Genomic DNA, 26,439 nt, shown 5'->3' on the forward strand with positions numbered 1-26,439 from the left:
GGGGATCACGTTCAATTTGCAAAAATCTGTACTACAGCCATCTCAGCGTATTACTTTCATAGGCGCAGACTTAGACACAAAAAGAATGCTCGCCTATTTACCGGCAGCAAGAATTCAGGTCTTACAAGATCAAGTCAAATCCTGTCTCCCCCTACAAAGAGCCCCGGCCCATCGGATCCTACAACTGTTGGGCTCGATGGCGTCGACCATACTTTTAGTTCCCTTGGCCAGACTTCACATGCGAATTTTACAATGGCTACTGTCGGTTCAATGGTCCTATCAGGAACTTCCCTTGAACCACTTAATCATAATCACGGAAAGTTGCCGTCGAGATCTTCATTGGTGGCTTCTCCAATCAAATCTCGACCAGGGGCGACCCTTTATACCTCAACGTCCCATTGCCACTGTGACTACGGACGCCTCCCAGGTAGGGTGGGGGGGTCATTACCTGGACAGGTCGGTCCAAGGCACATGGCAGATCCAGGAAACGCATTTGCATATGAATGTCCTGGAGATGAGAGCGGTACTATTGGTACTCCAAGCTCTCCATCACGCTCTCCCACAGGGCCCGATTACTATCCTATCCGACAACATGTCGGTGGTGTGGTACATAAACAAGCAAGGTGGAACCAGGTCTTACCCACTATGCAGAGAAGCCATGAGACTTTGGCACTGGGCGGTAGCTACCAACCGCTTTCTTATGGCAACGCACATACCGGGGAAGTCCAATGTGATTGCGGACAGATTAAGCAGGACCATTCTTTTACCCCACGAGTGGTCCCTCAAACAGAGTATAGCTGCGAAAATCTTCGACAGATGGGGTCTTCCTTGATGCGACCTGTTTGCCAGCCCTCACAATGCGAAATGCAGAGAGTTCTTCACACTGTTTCCTTCTCAGGGACAGATTCCCAGGGACGCTCTGACTCACATTTGGCCCCGGTCTTCTCGCCTTCCCTCCATTCCCCCTCCTACCGAGGGTGATACAGAAGGCCATTTACTTGGAGAGCGAGATGATTTTGATTGCCCTGCACTGGCCTCGTCAAGTTTGGTTTCCCTTCCTACAGAGGCATGCGATAGAAGGTCCATGGTTTCTGGATCCGGTGCCAGACCTGTTGACTCACCAGTCAGGACGGTGTCATCCGTCTCTCAGGTCCTTGAAGTTGGCAGCATGGTTACTCCACTTCCATCCTTAGTCCGAGACAATGCTCTTTCGCGGACGTGGTCCACATACTGTCTTCTTCTCATAAACCTTCCACCATCAAACTTTATTCCAGTAAATGGAAAAGGTTTGCCTTCTGGGCTCAAGAACGGGGTATAGATCCTCTCACTGCACCAGTATCGGAGGTTCTGAATTTTTTGGCCTCCCTTTTTCAGTCGGGCTCTTCAGTTTCTACCATTAAGGTTCAATTAGCAGCGATCTCTAATTTTCATGCTTCTTTTGAACCGTCATTGATGTCTCACAAACTTTGTAAGGCTTTCCTTAAAGGGGCTTGGCTCCTTAGGCCTCCTTTATCTCAGCCTGTTCCCCCTTGGGATTTGAATATGGTTCTTGCTGCCCTAACTGCCCGTCCTTTCGAACCAGCTGCTACTTGTGATTTAAAATTTCTGTCTTGGAAAACGGCCTTTTTAGTAGCCATAACATCTGCTAGGCGAGTTTCAGAACTTCAAGCTCTTTGTTCTGATCCTCCCTATTTGATTTTTCACAAGCATAGAGTTTCATTGAAATTAAACCCTGCATTTATACCAAAGGTGGCCTCCTCTTTCTGTATGCAACAAACTATAGAACTCCCTGTCTTTTTCCCAGAATTCTCCAATAACGCAGAACATACTTTGCATCAATTGGACGTACATAGACAACTACGTTTTTATTTGAATAGAACCGCTCAAGCGGAAATCAAATCAGTTGTTTGTTTCTTTTGCAGCGAACAAATTGGGTCAACCAGTAACAAAAGCCTCCATATCTAAATGGATTAAAGATTGTATCATTTTTATTTATTCACAGGCTAATAAAGACCTTCCCTTTCCAGTCAAGGCTCATTCTACCAGGGCAATGGCTACTTCCGTAGCTTTTCACTCCAAGTTATCAATAGATGATATTTGTGCTGCGGCAACCTGGACTTCTCCGCACACTTTTATTTCTCATTACAAATTGGATGTGGTTTCTCGAGGCAGAGCTTCCTTTGGTTCCACAGTTCTCAGGAGTGTGTTCCAATGAGCCACCGGGATGTAGGTGCTAGGGACGCTGTCCCATCTGTCATGAATCCCATTACATCTTTTAGTTATGTACTTACCATAACTTCGGATGTATGGGATCCATCTCGCCTACATTCATAAGTACCCACCCTCCTTCCCTCTTCCATTTGGATTTAGAGGAGCTGTAGTCACTTTTTTCTTGGCGTTCTTTCTTGAAGAACTTTAGTTGGTTATAGTGACTAATAGTGTTTTCTGTGTTTACATGGGTGTATGAAAGCGAACAAACAAGATCTGGGGAAGCAGGTGTAGTGCATCCTGGGATAGGGAGTAGCCCAGCCAATGAGAGACTTCGTGCTAGTGTATAAGTTGCCGAGTCGGAGCCGATGGATCGGCTCCGAACCCATCTGTCATGAATGTAGGCGAGATGGATCCCATACATCCGAAGTTATGGTAAGTACATAACTAAAAGTTACTCATTGTGCAGCCATCTTGGAAGTCCATATTTGCAGATAACCTTGACTATAATAATAAACACTTGGATATTTGTAGAAAACTCCCAAGTATAGTAAAACTTGAGTAGAATTTTTTTTAACAACTTTATTAAATCCCATTTTAGACAGTTACATAGGTACACATGCATTAATATGGCAGAAAACAAACTATAGTAACATTCTTGGAAAATTGATTGTTATTTATAGGATGGGTTCTTAAGACTGAAAACATCAAGAAAGAAAGCTGTGGTTCATACCTCTCACCTGCCTGGATTTTTGCCTCATACTTTTTTCTGTTCCTTATAAAATGTGTGGCTTTCTGGCAAATCACCAAGTACGGAAGTCACTAAATAACATACATTTGAGTTTTCACACTTCATATCCTTCAGGAAATGCATGCTAACACAAATCCAGTTATTCTAGCAACTTTCTAAATTTATAAGAAGAATATGTTGTAAAAAAGTGGAAAATCCCAGGATGCAAAAAACTCCCTCACCAGCCTCAGTAAGAAGTTGAGATCCCACATAAAATCCTCAAAAGCTAGTTAGGAAAAGAAAATTGCCAAAGATTCCAAAGACAACCACAAGGCATTCTATAGTTATGTCAAGAATCTAAACGGCAATGCTCAGATCTGCTCTGAGCTTCAACAGAATGGCATTAAATATACTGATCCCAAGGATATTGCCAATATCCTGGCAGATCGATTTAGTGCCACCTTTACCCCCCCCTCTCACCCCCTAAAGGGCCCATCTCAGTACCAAAATATTGCCAAATTCCAGTAATCACGGCCACACAGGTAGAAACCGCACTTTCCAAAGCTAAGAATACAGCATCCATGGGACCAGATGATATCCCAGGCTGTGTACTACATGAACTACAAAATGAACTGGCATCTCACCTAAGTTGTCATGTTTAATCAGAGCCTCACCTCAGGCTTCATGCCCACTGAGTGGCGCACAGCTACAGTTATCCCACTCCACAAAGGGGGATCCACCTTGGATCCTGGGAACTACCGTCCCATCAGTCTGATGAGCCTGATCTGCAAGGGCATGGAACACATTATCATGGAACTTGTAAACAAAGACACTGGCAACCTTCAAACACTGGACCCCACCCAGTTTGGGTTTGTGAAGGGCCAATCTTGTCTCCTGAACCTGATTGACTTCTTCGAATCAGTCTCCTGAACTGTGGAAGAGGGTAAGACGGTCCACACAGCCTATATGGACCTCGCCAAGGCCTTCGACACCATCCCCCACTCTGGAATCATAGATAAACTTACTAAGCTGGGCATTAATCCCTACGTCACTCAATGGGTTGCCAACTGGCTTACTGACAGAACCCAGACTGTGAAAGTAGCTGACTCCAAATCCAGCTCCAGACAAGTGGAGTATCTCAGGGTTCAGTCCTGGGACCACTCTTGTTTGGCATCTACTTCTCTGAAGTATGGGCCAACACTAAGGGACTCTGGCTAACAAAGTTTGCAGATGACTGCAAACTGAGAGCCATTATTGATTCCCCAAATGATGTGGATATTCTACAAAAGGACCTTACAGAAACAGATGCCTGGTGCCAGAGCCATGGGCTCAAGCTTAATGCCAAGAAATGTATAGTTATCCCCTTTGGAAAAAAACATATACCCATGAATTACCACATAGGTGGCAGTACACTAAACATCAAAAGTGTGGTGAGAAACTTAGGGACACAGGTGGACAGTTGCCTCACTTTTGATAACCACTTTGCCACAACAGTCAGGAAATCCTTCTATGTGGCACACCTCATCACTAAGGGCTTTTCATCCAGAAAAAAGGAGGTTATTGTCCCACTGTACTCATCCCTCATTAGACCCATTATAGAGTATAATGACCTATTTGGTATGTACCTCACAAGACGTCTGCAACAGCTGGAAAGGCCACAGAAATACCTCACTAAAAGAATCACAGGCCTAAAGCAGATGCCATATGCTGTCTGTCTAAAAAAAACTCCAGCCATACTCTGTGGCATATCATCTACTCAGAGGCGATCTCTGCTTAACATACAAGGCCATATCAAACCCTGAGCTGTTGGACATTCTCCACTTAAAGAAATCCCAATCCATCAGAGCCACACGCTCCAGGGATCTAAACCTTGTCATCACAATGAACAAAACATGCTGGAGGGATAGGTTCCTGACCCAGAGACTCCCCATACTCTGGAATAGACTGCCCATACATGTCAAGCAGAGTGCCTCCTTGGCCCTCTTCAAAAGGAACCTTGATGATTGGGTGGGAGATAGGAAATTCACCCCAGTGATCATGTCAGTCGCCCTGCTAGGCAAGGGTCCTGAGAAGTAAATATTGTGGGAAGAAATATCCAGGGAATTGTTATGGCTAGGCTTGTATAGGCCCTAGGGCCGATAGCCTAGTACCAACCTATGAACCTATTTAACATTTGTCCCTATTTTTGGGCCTTTGTCTCCCAATTATTTTAGGCTTTGTTCAGATTTGTTGCACTAAGAGGTTGAGAGGTATGCTATAATTTTGGAAGAAAAATAATATAAGGCTTGGTTTGTAGGCCAGTTTTCTCATTTTATATCCGAGCATAACCATGGGTAATAGCATTTCTCATCTAAAGACTGTATGACATTAAAGTACACAAAATGTACCATGTGAGGAAAATGTGAGCTGTTTGCACAATATCTTACACCTATAGCTAAGAAACAAGAACTCCAGACCCCAAATTACAACCAGGAGGACCCAGAATAAAATGGCATCCAGATGAAAAAGTCAATACGCAAGTTTAATGAAAAACTCCAACAGGAAAAAGGAGTTGAGTAGCAAACGAATTGTTTAAAACTTGTGTTTTTGTCCCATCCAGAATCAGAGGAACTCCATCAGAACAGTTACAGAGTACAGCAGACAGTCCTTAAATATATTAATACAGTGTTGTCATGGTGTGTCTTGTTCTATGGATCCCTTCTCTTGGAGTTTTTTTTTTATTTGGCTATTTCTCCTATAGCTGCTTGATTGCCATGGGAATTAAGATGCCTGCACAACCTGTAGACTGAACAACTGGCTACCACCAGTCTCTCATCTGTAAATGAGTGATGAGGGCTTGTGCATTCATTCCAGGGAACACATGAGCCATAGGTTTTCACCATGGTAAGTGTTAGGCCTGACCTTAGCTGTGATGGGAGCAGGACTTGTGAGCCCCTCAGGTAGGAAATGAGTCTCAGGGCTGTCACCCTGGACAGAATGATGATATTTACGGTAATCAAATAATGGCAGACGGAAGTCACGTAAACTGTTTTTCTTTTTGTTTTTTCTTTCTAAAATGCATATTAATAAAGGTTCTTTCATTCTGTCAACATGCTAAGTGAATGGTGACATTATTTGAAATGTATCCCTGAGTTTAGTCTTTGTTTAGTCTTTGTTTATTTTTTGCTTTCTTTCTAATTTTAGGGAGGAGGTTGAGTGCTTTGTTGGCACATGTGCAGGAACACTGTCTCAGCTGTTTTATGATGAAACTTGTACAGATGCTTATTGTCATTTAGTTGTTTGGCTTTCATGATAGGTTGGTGGAATGTTGCATACCTATTGGGATGTAATCAATCTTTTAGGTGGCTGAATTGACTGAAGGATTTGTTTTTAGCTGTATGTTGTAAATGGGTAGAAGTGAAATAAGTTAGCCAGGGTGCCAAAATATATTGTCTTTATAAACAAAAAAACTTCTAATGAATAGTGATCTTTTTTTGAGGAGGGCTGTTTCTAACAGCAAGTTGCAACATTTGAGGTTATATCCTACCCACCATGTCTTCATTATAGTTCTTGCTTTTTTTTTTTTTTCAGTAGTCTTGTATTCCCCACGAAGGATTTAGCTGGTCCCATTCCAATATTTCGTAAAACCTTTGTAAGTATGCAGTGCATTCATACATAGCCAGGATTGCTAGGAACATTCTTCAGTTTTTCTCACTGCTTTCGATGCTTCACATCCCACATCAAAGTTGGAGTACATTCAGCTGTGCATTGGCTTGCACTCTTTTTATCCTGGTGCTGCAGCTTGACTGTCAGTTACCAGGTGCCCCTCCAAATGTTCTATGCCTCCAATCCTGGTACAACTGCCTGGTTTGAGGGTTGCCGACTGAAACATAAGGTAAAATGGAGAACAATATTATTCCTGTACTCTTTCCCAGATAGGGACCACCCAGCAGATTCGGAAGGGGAAATGTAAAGCAGCATTTTGTGATGGAGAGAAGCAGATACCCACATCATCATTCAGTGCACACACTAGGCATTTTTCTTGGCCGTACTGCTGTAGAGTGCAAATGCAACACCATTGAGCTGAGCAGACAGTGAGCTGTGGCTTGTGAAGATGTGCCCACCCTGGGCCCTATGGCAACAATGTCTTCTTGGCCTTCACCAGGACCAGAACAATCTGCCTCCCCCTTTGCATAAGCCCTTCTACCCAGGATAGGCATACCTGTCCTGCTGATGTCAGAGAGATGCTAATCAAATTTGCATTACCAGAGCTATAATCTGTATAATCAATGCTTCATCCCTGCATGCCACTGTCCTGACATGATTTGCAGTTATTTGCTTTTTTGTTGTTTTTCTTCATATATCTTTATCAGACTTAAGTTTGAATTTGTGGTCATAGTTCCCTATTGACAATCTCTTCACCACAAGTTTCAATGTTTATAGTTCTTTTCACTTTTTTTAAATTTTTCCTTGAAGATAGTTAGCAGGGAGTTAGAGAAAAAGTAGGTTAAAAAGGATAAAGTTGTTAAACCTAGCACAGGTGACTCATCAAAGAAGGCTGTCAAATGAACTAAGGAAATAAGTCTTGTAGTGTTCCTGAGGTGCCCACTATTTATCATACTACTCCCAAACAAAGGGACACACAGTCATTAGGTATCAGAGTTTTTACTAACCTTGCAGCTGCCAAAAAGTACTTTAGCAACACCTTTGCTGGTACCTGCACTGGTGTCTTCTGAAACCATGTCTGTGTTTACAGGCTTTAGTATAGGTTGAACCAAAAAAAAAGTATTAAATCAGGAAAAACCTGAGTTTGATGTCTTTGGACCAGCTTCAGTTTTGGGATAAACACTGAGATTGCAGATCTTTGAAGCATCTGCAAATCTGCAGGAGGGTAAAGAGGAAACACTTCTCCGACTCGCTAGAGAGGATTTTATTTTGAATGAGGCAGGTTCATCCTCATTTATGTTAGAATTCTGATGAGTAAAATTATTCTTCTCAGTCCTCAGGGTCTCCACCAGAACACATTTCATTTTATGAATACCTTGAATTATGTGGGTAACTCTTCATTTGACCTTTGGGAAATCCATCTTCATTTAAAAAAAAAATACGTAGAGATGATGTGGATTTCTCTTGTACAAAGTGGGACACTACTCCTTTGTTTCATACTTTTAAGGCTCTGCAAGTTATCAAGGTTAGGAATGTTGTGCACTCGGCATGTTTTCCCTTTTAATGCAAATTTGAGGGTATTAGGTAAGTACAAAAATGTTTATAACATGCTAATTGTGGAAAATTTTATTTAGCAAATGTGTAACCTTATGAAAGTTCCATTTTAGATATGATTCAAAACAGTGTAGATTATTCCAAGTAGTAATATTATTGACTGAATAGAATTAAATTGCTGTTACTTCAGATGAGAGAGTAATTTTTACATTAAAATGTGTTTACAATGGTGTTGATGTTTCTTAGGGGTTCTTCCATATAGAGTGTTATCCTGAAAATAATTGCTTGGCTCAGAATTTATTCTTAAAGTAAAGATGCCTAGAAGTAAATCACAAAACAAAAACTGTTAAATTGGTGTGATGAAGCAACAAGGAAAGTTGTGAAAACGCTTACTGTTTTTATTATTTTTATATGAAGTAAAGATATGTGTTTTAATCCCTTTTACTGTCGTTTTTACTGCTGAACGAACAGTACATGTTTAGCCGTATGTTGACTAGGGAAGTTGTGAAAACTCTTACTGTTTTTATTATTTTTATATGAAGTAAAGATATATGTTTTAATCCCTTTTACTGTCGTTTTTACTGCTGAACGAACAGTACATGTTTAGCCGTATGTTGACTCCATTTGCTGTTGGATTATTTTCATGCCTAGAAGTAAGTTAATGCCCCTGTGAATTTTTATTCAGTCTACCGGCAGGTAGTAATATAACCTATACGCCTTAGTATCAGAAAATTTGTTCTCCTTACAAATAAATAATAGGAAAGAGATTTCTCACAGTTTTCTACAGCCAAAAAAAAAAAGAAAGAAAAAATCAGAGTAAAAAAATGAAGTAATAAAAGTCCAATATGTACTGAATTTATTATAGGCTTTGTGACCCAGGTCATGGCCAAAATATCTGTGATTTACCAGTTCAGTTAAACTAGTTAACAAGAAAAAAAATTCAAACTGCATTGGAAAAGGAAGTCAGAAGGAATTAATTTTAAATTTCAAAATGACTGCCATCTCCCTCTTGTCTCCTCCCCTTTCCAAGTACCCTTGGGCGGAAATTTTTAAAGACCAACTCCTACTTGGCAACATAATACTACAGATGGGTTTTGCAGACTGTTCATCAAGGTTGTGCAATAGAATTTCATCACACCATAATTTCATTTTGTTCCTCTGACACCTCAACATCTATGTACAACAAGCTTTACAAATACTGTCATCTTTTGCTAATGAAGAGGATTCTAGTTCCTGAAAAAGAAGATACTAGGATTTGGAGCTGTCCTTGGCTCTGAAACTTCTGAAGACTGAGTCTGCCCTCTGTGTGGACTCCGACACACCAACTTTGGATCCACAGTTGCCAGAGGTAATCATTATTCCTGACAAGTCCTCAATGAGTAGGTCTTCATCAAAGAGAGAGTTACCTAGGATCTGTTCTTGACCACGTTCTACCTCATTTCAGTCCTCTAAGTCTTAAAGAAACACATCTGAAGCAGATCTGAATCCCATAGTGAGGGCCTTCCTTAAGATGCAAATCAAGATTGGAGTCCTTTCATTCCCTTCGGTATTGAAGTTGGATAGCACTGGTCTAGAATCCTTTGTTAGCTCCTTCCCTGCTGCAAGTTTCAGCACTCATAACTATGGAGCAGATCCTGGACTCTGTCTGTGATTTCAGTACCGACCAAAGCAAATAATTTGTCTCTTGAGGGATACAGTCTGACCCACTCAACCCTGAGATTCTCTGATCCAAGGCTGTCTCAGGACCGAAGGCTTGATGCCATGTCTTCAGCACCTTCATCAGAGCTATCTTGTACTGCACCTTCGGCAGTGATGGAGACCTCGGCCTTCAAGTGTTTGAAACCAGTCCCCTTAACTTCATCAGAGCTGTCTTGTACTGCACCTTCGGCAGTGATGGAGACCTCGGCCTTCAAGTGTTTGAAACCAGTCCCCTTAAAACTGTCCATCATCTGCTTCCACTCTTTGAAAAAAAGATCCGATTACTGAGGTGATTGTTTAAAGCCATTAAAGGTTGGTACGGCATTTCAATTTATGGGGAGGATTATTTCACCTCCACTGACAGCAGATATGCAGACTTCTACAAGGTCAGTTCCACCCCATGATTCCCACTCTTTTGCATCTCATTCCCGGCATGCGTCCATTGTGTCATAGCCAAGGTCAGACCTCAAAATTACTGCTTCAGCAGCAGGAGGAGTTCTCTGAGACGGGTGTCACACCGCTGACATTCCAAGAAAGAGGATGTGCAAGAGTTAGCACATTGACAACCCCATGTGAATCAGTCACTTCATACGTTGACCCGGAGGTTTGAGAGGGTTCTCCCTCACTCCCCTTCAGAAAATGCCTCTTTCAATGAGATCCTCAAGCTTATATGATAGAGGGGATCTTGGCCCACAAACCACCCCCTGTCAGGCTGAGGAGGTTCTGTTTGAGGCCTGTGAATGGGCCTTGTTTACTTCTTGGATGGTCCCTTCACAAGACAGACTAATTTATCAAGCCATTAGGAGATCGTGTAGGAGACCAACACCTATGAGCTGGTATCTTGAAAGCCAGACAGAATCCTTTGGTGCCCCCAAGGGCAGACAGCATTGGGCCAAGAGTCCATTCATAGATTCCATCTTTGTGGCAGTGGCTACAGGAAGGGACCTGACCGAGGATATAGCCACTGTTCATTCATGGGTAAAGAATACAGGACAGATTAGTGAAGTGGTATATGCTTTTGTCATTTTTGCCCGTAGGGTCCTGAACTGTGCCTGTCAAACTGATCATTTTCAGAGGAATTTGGATTAACAATTACTTAATAACACCCTTCATCAGACTACAAAGCACTTGAAGACTTTTCTGAGAATGATAAACATTACCAATTTCTTTATGTGACTAGTGCACAGTTCAGCTGAAGGAGTGCCTAGGCCTGTGGGAGCAGGTGTTGCAATCAGATGCCAGGCTTGGCTGCACCTGTGTGACTTTGCTGATAACTTTAAGGCATCCATTGCAAGTGCCTCATATGACAGTTCATCTTTGTTTGGTCCATCCATAAAAGAGAGAATGCAGAGTTGTGAACAAGATGACAAAATGCTTTCTGCCACTGGAGTGAAATTTAAGACCCCTAATTATACAGCAGGAACCAAAAGGGTCCAAAATTAGTCTGATTTAGGAACTGTCAGCCATTTGACATGGGAAGTTGAGGCAGAGGCAGCAGCTTCAGATGGCTGCAGTCCCAGAGGCCGAGGAGGTTCGTAGAACCAGAGATACTTTGCACCCTTTTCTGAGGGGCTGCCTAACCATCCCTGAAGGGCTGCCCAGCTGTTTCCCTCTGGAGATGGTCTGTGTGGGTCACAAAAGACATATGGGTAACAAAGATAATATCTGGAAGCTAAAAAATTCCTTTTTACCAGTCTGCCCCAAAGTTAAGGCAGCCAATCACAGATTTACCATCCACTCAGCTAGAGGGAGCAAAAAGAGAAGTTCTGTCTTTGCTTGGGGAAAAAAGCCATCCAGAATGTCCCACTATATCGGACAGTGTCAGGAACTTATTCAACTTCTTTTTGGTTCCAAAGAAAAACAAGGACTTCCAACCAGTTTTTTAACTTCAGTCATTTAAATAACTATGTGAAGACAACCCAGTTCAGGATGGTTACAGGGCAGCCAGTTTTGTTTTGTCTTGTCTTTGGACAAGTGACTAGATGTGCTTTGTAGATTTCCAGGATGCCTATCTCCACATGAGAATAGCCAAAGCTTCCCAGAAGTCTCTTCTCTTCTGCCTGGGTGCCAGTCATTTTCAGTTCAGAGCCTTCCCTTCAGCTTCACCACAGCCCCCTGGGTTCCCACTCAAGTGCATGGCCAACGCAGCAGCTCACCTATGGATTCATGGGATCTCAGTCTTTACCTATCCAGACAACTGGCTCCTAGCTGCAACTGGAATTTATCAAGGCCAGGGATGTTTTGTTGCAGCTCTGTTTGTCTTTTTGAATATACATAAACTATCAAAAATCAGTTCTTCAACCAACTTAAGTATTCGCTTCATTGGATGACATCTGGAAATAAAGTCTATAGTGTCTCTTACCCCAGGCAGATTAGAGACACTGAGAAAGGTAGTCCATACCCTTCTTCTTTCCAGCTTTGCTAGAACTGCCGTGAATATGCGAGTTGTGGAACTATTGGCTTCATGTATTCTAATGTTACAGTTTGTTCATTTCCATTTGCGAATTCAGTGGTTTCAGTTTTCTCAATCTCAGTCAGCTGCAATCAACCTAACAAGTCTTGCAAGCAGCATTTGTGATGGTAGCTAGATTCCCTGTAAGTATATTCCAGAAGACTGTTTGTCCTCCAATCACTGACAGCAGTGATCTCAGACTCCTCTTCCTTGGCATTTCAAGGGGAGGATGGTCTAAGGGTTAAGGAGTCCAGTAGAGCCAACCTTCCCATCAGTGTCTTGAAGATAAGGGCAGTCCTCCTGGAATTGCAGGAACTTCAAGACTTTCTACCGCGGGTGTAAGTTTCATCCAGACAAGCAACATGACAGTTGTTTGGTATATCAGTTAACAAGGGAGTACCAGATCACAACCCTCATGCCGGGAAGTGATAAGGGTTTGCAAATGGTAATTGAATTGCTTAGTTTTCTAGTTGTACGCATTCTTTGATCTTTCAGTTGCCTTGCAGACTGATTGATCAGGTTAGTCCTAATGTCTGACAAATGTCCTCTCAGTCCAGTGGTAGCCCAGCAGATGTTGCAATCTGTTTGCTTTCCCATCTAACACCAAATACAGAAAATTCTTCACCATGATTCCCCACCAGAGGAACAGTCCTAGAGAGAGATGCTCTGGTTGAGTAGTGACCTCTTGGGCCACTGTACACTTATCATCCTGTCCCCTAATTCCCAGATTTTTACAAAAAGCAGCTGGATGCAAGTATTTGTGATCCTCATTGCCCCTTTCAGAGGAGGCAAATTTCATTTCTCCTTCTCAGGCCCATATCAGGCAGCATTTTTGGTTCTTGGTTCCCAGACAAGATTGTGTTTTCCCACCCATTTGAGAATCTTCACCTTCACAACAGCAGGATAACTTCTTAGTTTCTCCACTTCCATTGATAACCAGTAATACAGCTTTAACTTTTGATACAGTTACGATTCTTTTTGCCTCTCTGAGGGGATTCACACACAAGCTGTGTGGCTGGAAGTGGAAATGTTTTTAGTTATCTGGGCATATTCCAAGGCATCAGCCCCCTTTCTGCTCCTATTCCAGATGTTCTGCATTTTAGCTACCGTGTTCAGCTGAGGCTCCATATTCTCTTTCTCTACTATAAAAGTACACTTAGCAGCCATTTTCAACTTTCATTCTGGGCAGGAAAGCCATTCCCTGGCATCTCATAAAGGCTTTTCTTAAAGGAGTCATTCTACTCAGGCCCTTAATTAGGAAACCATTCCATCCATGGGACCTAAATTTTGTGCTGGGAGGCTTGACAAAGCCTCCTTTTGAGCTGGAGTTTTTGGCATAGTTGAAATTTCTTTCCTAGAAAATGCTATTTTTTGGAAGCTCTTTCTTTTTTTTGAACTACAGCACTGTCTTCTACAGTAAATTATTTGGTCTTTCACAAAAACAGGGTGACTCTCTGTGTCAGTCCCTACTTTCTTACCAAAGTGGCTTCCAAGGCCAACATAGGATCATAGAAGATTACTAGGCTATTGACCAGGAGGTCATTTTAAACTTAGCTGTTTCAACACAATGTAATACCATAGAGGTACTAGTCTGTACCCAAGATTGCATTTAATGATGACTGCCCATGTCCACAAGGGTTGTGGGCACTATTCTTGATAAGAATTTATGGTGTCTCATCCATCCACTCATCCAGGTTCCTCTTGAACAGGTCCTAGAGGTGCTCTGTTTCACATGAATTGGTAGCCTGTTCCAAAGACATAGCAGTCGCTGGGAGATAAATCTGTCCCTCCAGCATGTCCTGTTTAAGTCGCAGACCATATTTAAATCCCTGGAACGGTTAGCCCTAGGCCCATTTGATTTACAGATATGCAGTAATTTCATTAGGTTTGGGTCTTGTTTTACTCTGTAGGCTAGGCATGTCTCCCCTAAGAAGTCTGTACGATATGGAGTATAGTGACAGGGATTTTAGTGAGTCTGTGTAAGGCACATGCTGGAAGCCCTTGATCTTTTTTGTTAGAAACCTCTGAGGTTTCTCTAATTGCTGTAGATGTTTAGTACACTACATACCGAATGGGGCATTATACTCAATAAGTGCCGAGTATAGGGGGGGGGTTATAACTTTTGCTCTCGAGGCGATGCCTTTACTAATCAAGTGAGCTACGTGGAAAGCTTTCCTTACAATGGTAGACAAGTGGTGGTTGAAGTTAAGGTCATTGTCAACCTGTGATCCCATGTCCCTTATCACTTCATGGGTGCTTAGGACATTGTTGTTGTTTTGTTAGTGTGAAGGGACATTTTGTGATGAAGGGAATGATGATGCATTTCTTTGCATTCCATTTGAGACCATGAATAAATACACCAGTCATTGATCTGCATGAGACCATCCTGGAGTGTACGGACATCATTTGGGAATTCAATGATTGCACCTAGTTTGCAGTCATCTGCAAACTTTGTCAGCCACAACCCTTTAGTTTTGATCGGAACCTATGAGAAGTATATACCAAACAGTAGGGGGCCCAGCACTGACCCCTGTGGCAACCCCGCTGGTAGCAGGTCTGCTGGTTGATGTGAAGTCATCCAGTTTGATAGTGTGTGTCTTACTTGTGAGCCAGGTGGCAATCCATCTTACAATGAAGGGGTTTATATATTCAGTTTGCTAAGTTTATCAGTAATGCCTGAATGTGAGATTGTGTCGAAAGCCTTTGCCAAGTCGAGGTATGCTGTGTGCACAGATTTGCCCTCATCGGTGGCCATGGTCACACTTTCAAAGAAATCCACCAGATTTAGCAAGCAAGATCTGCCTTTCACAAAGCCGAATTGGGTAGGATCCAGGGTTTGGAGGTTATTTATGTCTTTATTTATGAAGTCAAATAATGATATGTTCAGTGGCCTTACAGATGAGGTTGGTCAGGCTTATGGGTCTGTAATTCCCTGGATCTGTTGCTAGGCCATCTTTGTGGGGAGGAATAACTGTAGCTGTTCTCTATTCCACAGGAAAAAAGCCTGTGGTTAGGCTGTGATTGATAAGGGTACTTAGTGGTGATGCTAGTTCATGTTTTAGCTTGTTTAGAAGACAGCCTGGGATGCCATCTGGTCCTGTAGAGGCCGTGTTCTTTGTCTTGGACAGGGTTTTGAGGACCTGCTCTTCAGATATTTAAGGGGGGGGGGGTTGAGGGAGGGTTTGTTGTAAGTTAGGAAGAGATAAGGGAGTGAAAGTTTTGCCAGACCTATCTGCTAGCAGATTTTCTATTTCTGTGGGGTCAGTGTGTGTAATACCACTGGACACCAGTTATGCACATGCTTGGGTCCCTACCCTTTAGGTTATGTACATAGCTGTAAAAGCTTTTATGGTTATACTTGACAGTACTTGCTAGGTTTCTCTCAAAGGACTATTGGACGATTTGACAAGTTGTCTTATTTGTGTGTTAAGGCTGAGGAAGGTGCTTTTTCATTGTTGGGTTCTCGTCTTTGTTTTCTTGGACAGCAACTTTTTTTGTTTATTGTAGAGTTTATTGATGCTGGAAGTCCACCGTGGCAGCTTGATTTTACTTTGGGCTCTGACTTTGATTCTGCATGGTACAGCTAAATTTATACACTTATGCAAGTGACTGTACAGGGTTTTAGTGTAAGCTTTGGCATAGTTAGCACTTTCAGCTTGGGGCGGGGCTTGGAATGCATTTATACCTTCACCTAGGTGGGTGTAGTTTGCCTTGGTGAAGTTTTTTAGTCTGATTTCACCTTTTGTGAGTTCTGGTGTTAGTGCCAGTTCGAAGGTGACTGATTTGTGGTCAGTTTTAACTAACGAGGGTCCAACAGTTCATAGGTTCATACTAGGCTATCTGCCCTGGGGCAATTATAAGCCTAGCCCGATTCTGTATGGCTTACGCCACCCCTTGATTTGAGTATACTGTGCCCTTTTTAAGGTTTAGTTTACTGTGCCTCTGTCTAATAGTGACACAGGAGTAATCCCTGGGACAAACCTACGATCCCCCATCCACCTATCGAGATTCTTCTTGAAGAGATTCAGTGAGGTGCTCTGCCTCACATGGACTGGAATTCTATTCCAGAGCGAAGGGAGCCTCTGGGTTATGAACCTGTCCCTCCAGCAAGTTCTATTTATTTCTGTGCTGAGGTTCAAGTCCCTCGAGTGTGTGGCTCTAAGGGATTTAGATTTACTGAGGTGGAGCATGTCCATTAATTCTGGATTTGACATGGCTTTGTATGTCAGGCGTAGATCGCCTCGAAGTAGGCAGTATGCAACTGAGTAGAGCTGGAGTTTTTTTAACCGAGCAGCATATGGCATCTGTTTGAGACCCTTGATCCTCTTGGTGAGATACTTTTGGGGTCTTTCTAATTGCTGCAGGTGTCGGGTAAGGTACATCCCAAAAGGGGCATTGTATTCTATGATGGGCCTGATGAGGGATGAATAAAGGGGCACGATTACCTCTCTTGATCTAGATGTGAAACCCTTTGTGATGAGGTGAGCTATGTAGAAGGTCTTTCTAACCACTTTGGCAATGTGGTTTTCAAAGGAGAGATTGCTATCAACTTGGGTCCCCAGGTCCCTAATAACTTTCTCTGTACTTAATGGGTTTCCGCCTATGTGGTAATTTGTGGGCACATTGTTTTTGCCAAAGGGTATGACTATACATTTTTTTGGCATTTAGCTTTAAACCATGGCGCTGGCACCAGTTATCTGTCTCTGAGAGACCTTTTTGAAGGATGTTTGTGTCAGCTGGAGAGTTGATTATGGCGCCCAGTTTGCAGTCGTCTGCGAACTTGGTGAGCCATAGTCCTCCCACGTTTGCCTGTACCTCGGAAAAGTATATACCGAACAAGAGTGGTCCCAGGACAGAACCCTGTGGGATGGCACTTGTGACCGGTTTTGAGTCTGACATGGCTCCAGCAACTCTCACTCTGTGGGTTCTGTCGTTGAGCCAGTTTGCGACCCATCTTGTGACATAGGGGTTTATATTTAAGCTGGATAGCTTATCTATGATGCCCGAGTGGGGTGTTGTGTCAAATGCCTTTGCAAGGTCCATGTAGGCTGTGTGGACTACCTTTCCTTCATCTATGGCTTTAGTGACTGTTTCGAAGAAGTCAACCAGGTTCAAAAGGCAAGATCTGCCCTTGACAAAGCCGAACTGGGTAGGATCTAGTGTCTGTAGGTCCCCAATGTCTTTGTTTATGAGCTCCATGATGATCCTCTCCATAGCCTTGCAGACTAAGCTAGTCAGGCTTATGGGGCGATAGTTTCCAGGGTCCATAGAGGCTCCACCTTTGTGGAGTTGGACCACTGTTGCTGTACGCCATTCTGTGGGCACATATCCTGTAGTGAGGCTGAGATTGTATAGCTGTTTTATTCGAGGGATTAGTTCCTCTTGGAGTTCATGTAGGACGCAACCTGGGACGCCATCTGGTCCCATGGAAGCAGTGTTTTTTGCTGTGGAGAGGGCAGCCTTCACCTGAGCATCAGAGATGTTTGGGAGGCAGCCTTCTGCAGGGATAGATACTTGCTCTTTTGGGGGGGGGGGGGTTTGCACTGAACCTGTCTGCCAGGATATTGGCGATGTCTGTGGGTTTAGTGTATTTTTTGTCATTTAGAATCAACTCAGAACAAGTCTGGGAGTTGCATCCCAGGTTTCTAACATAACTGAAAAAAGCCTTATGATTGTCTTTGGTGTCCTGTGCAATTTTTCTCTCGAAGCTGGCCTTGGAGGATTTTATGAGGGATCGTAATTTTTTGCTAGTACTGATCAGAGATGCCTTCCCTATTAGGGATTTTGTGCTCTCATGTAGTAGCTTCCTCCTTCTGTTGTACAGTTTATTTATGGCAGGGGTCCACCAGACTGGACGCCTGCCTTTGTATGATTGGGTCTTGGTTTTGTTTGGGATAGTATGATCCATGCATTCCTAGAGATGTCCATAGAATGTGTTTATATAGGATTCTGCAGTTTGGGCCGTAGTTTCCACTGGCCCTGGGGCCTTGAAGGATTCCACTTCGGTTTTGAGAAGTGAGAAGTTCGCTTTTGAGAAGTTTTTCACTGTGGTTTTCTGGGCTGGGGGTGGGGTCGGGATGTGGACATCCAGTGAAATTAATTTATGGTCTGATCTTAGCAATGAGGGATATACTTCTGGTGTGGAGCATAGAGTCCCCATGTTGGTAATGATCAGGTCTAGTATGTTGTCCCCTCTTGTGGGAGTGGTGAATAGTTGTTCCATAGCATTTGAGTTTATAATTTCCAGGAACCTTTAGGCTAAGGTTCACAAGTTGCAGCAGTGCATCTGTTTGACATGTTGGTGAGGACCACATCTAGAATGTTTGTTCCTCTTGTCAGGGTATGGACAATTTGTTTCAGGGCATTTGAATTCACAAAGTCAAGGAACTTTTGTGCTAGTTAGTTTGGGCTAGAGTAGGTATCCCAGTTGATGGTGGGACAATTGAAATTCCCATTGCCAGTGTGCTCGGTAAAATTTAGATTGTCTTCAGTTTGGTTAAGTAGGTTTCATGGGTGTCGTGACCCGTGGAAGGGGGATCTATAACTGGCTAGGACTTGAATGGGGGTCTTGCCCACCAAACCTGGACTTGGAGTAACTCCATGGAGTTGTCCAGTCTAACTAAACCTGAGGTGAATTTATCTCTAATGTAGACTGAAACACTGCCAACTTTGGTTTTCACATGTTCCTTTTGCAGTCTAAAGGTGTGGAAGGCATTGTAGCATTGCAGGGCCTGAGTACTTTCTGAGGCCATAAACCAGGTTTCTGTGACTGCACAGACATGTACATCTTCTAGCGATAGAAGTGCTTCCAGGGAGTGACGTTTTTGGTTTAAGCTCCTAGCATTTAGCAACATGACTGTTATTTTGTTCTTATTGGTTAATTTCACATCAGTAATGTTTTCAAGACCTTGCCTAAAAAGGTCACTGTGGGGGAGGCAAAGCCTTTGCTAGCAGCTGAAAGCCTAGGGGTGCTAGATGCAAACCATCTCTGGCAAAGCAGCGAGGTTTGTCAACCATGGCTTCCCAGGCAGACAGGAACTGGATCCCATTGGAATGGCAACAAAAACTAAGCCATTTACTGAAATCAGTCATTTTTGTTTATACTGTGGCATCATTCTAGGTGAGGGTAGTATGCTACTCAAGGGTAAGGATATACCAGCCTGGGACACATTCTCAGAGAAGTCAACAGTGTCTCTCTCTTCATATAGTCCAGTGAGGTATGTCTCGGGTCATTCACACCAACATGAACTTTGACAGAGTCATAACAGTACTTGTTGCTGAGAGATCTGAGTGCATGCATGATTTGGTGAATCCTGACACCAGACAGGCAGCTGACCATGACTTTCTCCTTGTCCAGCCTGGTGAGTTGGACATGCGTATGTCTCTGTTGGGACACTGGTGTTGCTGTGTGTTATGGGTGCTGTGGAGACTGTGTTAGCTGTAGCAGACTTGTTTTTTGGAGTTCTCTGGTGTTTCTGTAAGTTTTTTGAGAGAACCTCCCCATATGTGGATTTATGTGTTTGATGCCTACTGTGTCTGAGTAGTGGTACTATGTGAATATTTAGTGGTGGCTGAGTTGACAACCTTCTCCGTGTTACTGTTTTGAGGGAGAGAGAGAGAGCATGGATTCTAGATTCTTGGTGTAAATAACATCTCTCACCCTCTGTACTAGACTGTGTTATTAGTAGAGGGTTGTCAGTGTGTATGTGGCAATTGCTACACTGCCTCAAGAGACCTATGTCAACAAGGGTGGCAGGAGAAGCAAGATTAATCCAACTGTCCATAATGCTAGGTTGAAGACTCTTGTCACTAGGGGTGGTTTTTCAGAAACAATCACTGAGGAGCTTGGTGAATGGATATTTCTGCCTGGGTTTTAAGGAAAAAATTTGTTGAATTTAACTGTTCGGCTTTAGCACAAAATTGTGAGGCAGGGTGAGGTGCTGCTTGACTCGCAAACAAGCAGAAACCTGCTCAGATGCAGTGCTTAAATACCAGAAACTAAGACTTGGAAAAAAAAACTGTAACAGAATTCAAAAGGATCATTGAGGATGCTTATTTCAAATCCTAGACCTTTACCAGTCAGGTGCCAATCAAACACAATTCTCTCATAAAAGTGCAGATAGGCCCCTTTCAATCAAAGATGGCCTGGAAAACATGCTCAGAACAAACAAACCACTACAAACAGTTCCAGAAGCAGCAGGCCTGGATCTGGACTACGCTACAGCTACTAGCTACCCTAGTTTTAGTGGGAAACACTGGAGAATATTTAACACAGCAGAAAAATAGCAGTGAGACTGAACAAAGCATTTAAAACAGCAAAAAAACACAAGAAAGCTTGCTAAACAGTGAAAACCGCAATATAATTTGATTTTACATACACAGTGCAATATTCAATTGCAGTATAACTGTGTAGGTTAGTTCACAGTACATAAATACAGTATAAAAGTAGGCAGCAGGCAATAAAAAGTGCAGGAAATTGTATAAATAAGCAAAAACAGGCAACTTATGTTTTTTGGACACTCAGAAGCCTTTAGTCGTCTGGCATCTCAGCTCGGAGTTATGGCTAGTAGCCCACTTCAGTTTAGCTCAGCAGATTCACTTTTTTCTTAGTCATAATAGTAAGGATGAATATATAATGCATACGCTGAACATAAACAGGAAACTTAGATTTTACCTTCATAAAACCAAGTCTTTCAGGAAAGATTCACATATCTCCTTTGCACTTAACATACTGAGATCGCTAGAAACAAAAGTCATCATGTCTAGATGTCTCTTGGACTGCATTCCTCATGTGTATCAAATTCACAGTCACCCTTTACTATGCATCCCAAGGTTAATTTCACCAGTTATGTTACTACTTTAGCAGCATTCTGTAGGAATTCTTCAGTTGATAAGATTTGTGCAGCAACTTCAGGGTCCACATTGCATACTTTTGTTAAGCATTACAAATGGGATGCTATAGGAAGAGCCAGGGCTTCTTTTGGGGGTCCTGTCATGATGTCACCAAAATGTTCCTTGTAGCTTGGGATTCTGACCCATAAGTAAGATTGGACAGATGGAATGAATAGGACGCAGTACTTGTATGCTTAACATAGTGTTGGATCCTTTCATTCACGTCAGTGTGATACAACAATCCTCACCCCCCCTTCCCCCTTACAAATTGTTGCCTTGTAAGATCTGAAGGATAATTTCACCTGTTATGCTTCTCTGCTTTATATTTATTTTACCTTTGGGTGCCAAACTTGATCATATACTCCTAAAGGAACTAAATCTTCATCAGCAGATAAACAAGACACATCAGCATGATAGATTCATATCCCTCAGTGCAGGAACAAACTTCACTACATGTCAAGCAAAATAGCAACCTTGTCACCCTTCAAGGTAAACCTTGTTAATTGGATGGGCAACCTTAAATTCTCCCTCAGTCTATCGTGTCTTGCCCTCCATGGGGCTAGAGAGAACTTTTTTAATAAGTTGTTGGCTAGGCTTGTAATGGTCTTCAGACCGATTGCCTAGTACTTTCCTTTGAACCTGTAAGGTAAATTCATGCAGTAGGGAATGATGGGGAAGAAAAACCTTTAAATGGGTTCAAGATTGGAGCACTAGTTTTTTTGGATCAGAGCTGATAAGTGGCTTGAGGACCCATAAGTCATATCAGACTTCGTGAATGAAAGTTTCCAGCATTGTGGTTAAGTACATAACTGCCATTTTTGCAAGGTTTGAATTCCTTTGATCCATGTCAAGATCACTGTACTATTCAAGTTAATTTATTTGATTCTAGTTTAAAGCCGAAAACCATTAAAGTATATGTTTCTGCAATGTTTAACCTATTTATTTGATTATGATTTGATGTAGTCGCCCGTTAAAGTTTACATTTGTACAATATCTTCTTGTTTATCAACCTTTCCACAAGTTGCAACACATTTCTCTATTAAAGTTTTCCTCACAAAGTTTTTACATTTAAGAGCTACCAAAAATGTATCTCTCCTCAGAAACAGTAAGGTCATATTCTGCTAGGGCAGAATCGTTACTATATTCCTGAAATGCTAAGTGAATTACTGTCTATGGTAGAATTTTTATTGGAGTTTAGAACAGAAGCAGCTACTAAAAATGGATAATTAGTAAAACATGTAAAATATTGAATGATGACTGTAGTAAGCAGAGAAGGCTAGAAAAAGACTGGGAAGAGAGATTTGAAAGGCAATTTACCAAGGAGCACTGGAAATAAATCTGTATAGTTCCCAAGTATGCATCAAAGCCTAGAATGTTTAGGATTTTTCCTTGGAAGTGTTTGCATAGTTGTACTGAGACAATTTCCTGTAAAGTATTGCTTTAATGTACTGATTCCATGGTGTTACCTGCTATTGATTTTTTTCATATAAATTAGCCTTCTAATTACCTAGTCTTACCTCAGCTAAATGTGTGTTTTCCTGTTCTGGTCATCAGCTCTATAAAATGAAAATATTAGAATTGCTCTCATGTCCTGATATTCTGGATATTAGTATCTGTAGGAGGCACACATTCATGTGAAGGTTAGGTGACTGTGACATTTTTTCATGCTTCAAAGATGGCAATTCTTATTTTCTTTTGGTGTTTTTGCCAGGAGCATTTGCTGTAATGTTGAAGAACCTTTTGATGAAAATGTTAGCACTATTTAAGTAATATTTTAGCTTGCAATGGAGGAGTCTCTGGCAGATATGCACACTTTTTCATTTGATGACTAGATTATAAATAAATGGATTGTTTGCTGTACTCTTTAACTAGAATGTGCTTATTTCATGCCATGCAGGTGGAAATGCTAAGGCAGCTGGAAAAGCAAAGACCTCATGTAGGTCCAGAAGCAAGAGAGGAAGGAGCAGAGTTAGCAAAGATACTTCCAAACTGCTGCTTTTGTGTGATGAGGATATATTGGAGAATGATCCACAAAGAGAACAAAAGGACATGGCATTTGCACATGCGTATTTAACCAGGGTGAGTGGAGAACCTTTAAAAGTCCCATCTTTGTGCTTTTGTTGTTTGAGATTTGGTACATATGTGAGGCACATTTTGTGCTTATTTCCAGATAATGCAACACTTCTATAAACGATCCTATGAACAGGACAATTGTTTGGCTAAAGGGTTCCCTTTAAACTGCAGTTACCAAAGACGAAGTACATCCATTCAGTTAAGATGACTAAATGTAAACTTGCTATTGGTTTGACTTTGGTGATAAGTTCCGAAAGAATAGTATTCACAATTTTTAATAATACCTCCACTGTTGTCCTTTATAGTGGTTGCATTTGTGAGTCTTCATTTTATTCTGCCACATAAGTAAAAGATGCACATTTGACACCACTGCTGTACCATTGTTGGCAATTGTAATGCACCACTTGTTTAAAGGAGTACAACAGGTTTCTCTAATGTGTTCCTCAACTTCACGGCCCTTTTCCTCCCTATTTACATTGTCCTCTGTAAAGCAACAACAATAAAGCATTTACAATTTCTATAATTCCCTTTACTTCTGTAACAGAAGCCTACCTTCTCATACTGTGATGGTTTCACTTACAAAATGATTCTCTCACATTTGAATAAAGCTTGCTGGAGTCACCCAGTTACTGACATCATCGAGGCCAGGCAGTGCAGGTACTTTTTTTTTTTTTTTTAATCAGTTCCCTCCCCCAAAGTGACATCACCACAGCCATCATCTGATTCTAACAAAAATAATAAGACCCACCCATTCTGTGATGTCATGGCTCCCTTGTCCTTCCCCCAGCCTGAATGTTGTTCATTTTATTAATAGTAGTGTAGTAACACCGATGTTTGGAAACACAGAAATTTGGTATGCATACTTGTACATTCTGCACGGCAAATGATGCTTAGGTGGTGTATCGCTTGCATACTTCTCTGTTGTATTTGCACCAGATACTGCTAGTGTGCAGTGCGGGAATAGAAAGATTAAAACATTACCCTGGTATCAGAGGTGGCAATGCAACATATTCATAGTGGCTTAACATGAGAGTAGCTCTAAGCAAGCACCATGTGAAACCTGAACAAGCACCTAGAATTATTCAGTGCAGCTTCCACACCTGAAGTCTGAAAATGAATTCACATACTCACATGAACATATTGATGGCTAAAGGTGTATGGGCATATCGGGTGGTTACTACACCGCAAAACTGGTATGTAATGGTGGAGATATTTGGAAGGCATGAGCAAACACACCAGTATATTAAAGCCATAGCACCAATTGAACTGGAGGCTGGCAAATAGATTTAGTAAGGGATTTTGTCCATGCACAAATATTTCAACAGTGATTCTTTGCAGTGGCATCCATTATCTGATTCAAGGTAAGTTAACCTTGATGTCCTTTGTTTAAAAAAAAAAATCAATAAAAAAATTACTTTGTTATAAGTGACTTCTGGACACTAGAAAAAGGAAGGGGAAAATATAGCAATGTGGTTTGTATGTACAAAGACAAATCCAGGGACACTGCAAAAGTTTTTTTTTTTTTGCAAACCAACTAGTGGAGTAAAAACATATGAAGGCAAACACTGCATACCAACACACTTTACACATGTAAATCTCAATTTTTAACACGGTGGAAGCATGAAGTGATACCTTAACACTTAAATTAATAAAGATCTAAACTGGTTAATAGTATAAATGTTTTATTCTTTAGCTCCTTGGTGCAAGACCTTACTGGATGTGATTGCAGTCAAGTAAGGCCATGGCTATAGTGCAGCAAAAAAATGTCCCCTCTAACAAAGGAAATGCTAGAGCAAAGATTAAATTACATGAGTCAAGCACCCTGCTGAGATCTGCCAATCAGTGGAATTACTGGTCAAATTACCCTCAGGACTTTGACAGCTAGGGAAGCTAAGTGTTATGGGGGAGGGGAGAAGTAAATGGACTGGAATTCATTGTCTCACAAATTAGTGCCATTTAAACTAAATTAGAAAAAAAGGCAGCAGTAAACAGCACTTTGTGTGTGTTCTGTGGCATTTGCACTGTTTCTGTTTTAAGTAGTCATCCAGCAGCAGGGAATGTTACTTACACTGTTCTATTTTACTCAGTACTTTGTACGCATGCAACATCTATGAAATGACAGGAATTTTAGGCAAACGGAGGCCTGCATGATGTAACATTTCTGAGCCAAACAATGATTCCTGGGATACTGGATGGCAACCTGATTTATCCAAGCCACGTCAATATGCCAGCCTCCAGGTGGTCAGAGTCTGGAATTACATACAAAAATATTTAAAATCCTGTAAATAATCCCAGAGTGCTGTTAAAGTGTAGGAAACATCATGCCGTGATGTTTTAAACATGTTTTTTGAGTCTGTGGGTGCGGTAGCTCTGTAAATAAGGCAGTTTGGCTGAAGAGAGCTTTTTAAACTGTGATGAAGTAGTTTATTTAATTTATTTTTTGTTTTATTTCATATGCATTTGATTTCTGGGGGAAGTCTTAACTGGGCATGAAAACACCTTTTCAGCAGAGACCTGGGGAGAAAAGCTCAAAGCAGAAATATGATAAACAGAAACAGTACGCACAATAAAGAACAAAAACTGAGCACCAAGCAGAACATGAGAAACAGTATAATACACTCATTAAAGAGTTTTGTAGGAAACTAGAAAATAGTGGTACTCAAGAGAGACAAAAAACATGGAGAAAGGGGAAGAATGGGGGTAGAGGAAGAGCATAGAAGTGTCCATAAGATTACAGCTGCAGTTTGAAATTGTTCAGGTTGTCTGTTTATCTCAGAGTGAGAAGAATAGAGTTCCATTTTTAGTGACGTAGTTTGAGTAAAGTGAATCCCCTGCTTGTATCATTTATTTTGGTTATTACTAACTGATGCATGTCTGTGGTTTTGTTTGAGGGGTAGTAGGTGACGGTGCATTTTAGAGATGGATATTTCTTTGGTTGAGGACAAGGTCATGGGTTGCTACTGGTTGTGTGGAGGTAAGGTAGTGAGATAGTTTTGTCCAGCTAAATTGTTTCAGTGCCAGGCAGTGATGTGTTATATGTGTTACCTTTGCTGTGAATTTGGCCACTTTGTTATTACGTTTAATTGATTGGTTGGATTGTTAATTAGTGATTGTGTGCATAAAGAGGGTGAAATTTAAGGTGTTTTTGTAATTTATAGCCATGCCTCTTGTCTTTTTTTTTTTTCTA

At 41.7% G+C, this 26,439-nt stretch overlaps 1 protein-coding gene across 2 annotated transcripts in view; it reads left to right on the top strand.

Annotated features, from left to right (window-relative positions):
* GON4L (gon-4 like) overlaps positions 1-26,439 on the top strand; it is a 3,426,849-nt gene that overhangs the window by 2,631,666 nt on the left and 768,744 nt on the right. For both annotated transcript variants that reach the window (XM_044080158.1, XM_044080159.1), the window contains one exon: positions 23,077-23,258. In XM_044080158.1, coding sequence (XP_043936093.1) covers positions 23,077-23,258 — 182 coding nt within the window. The remainder of the gene's footprint in view (positions 1-23,076; positions 23,259-26,439) is intronic.

Source organism: Protopterus annectens, chromosome 8.part0, assembly GCF_019279795.1.
Source record: "Protopterus annectens isolate FY-2018-M chromosome 8.part0, PAN1.0, whole genome shotgun sequence".
NCBI lineage: Eukaryota > Metazoa > Chordata > Ceratodontiformes > Protopteridae > Protopterus > Protopterus annectens.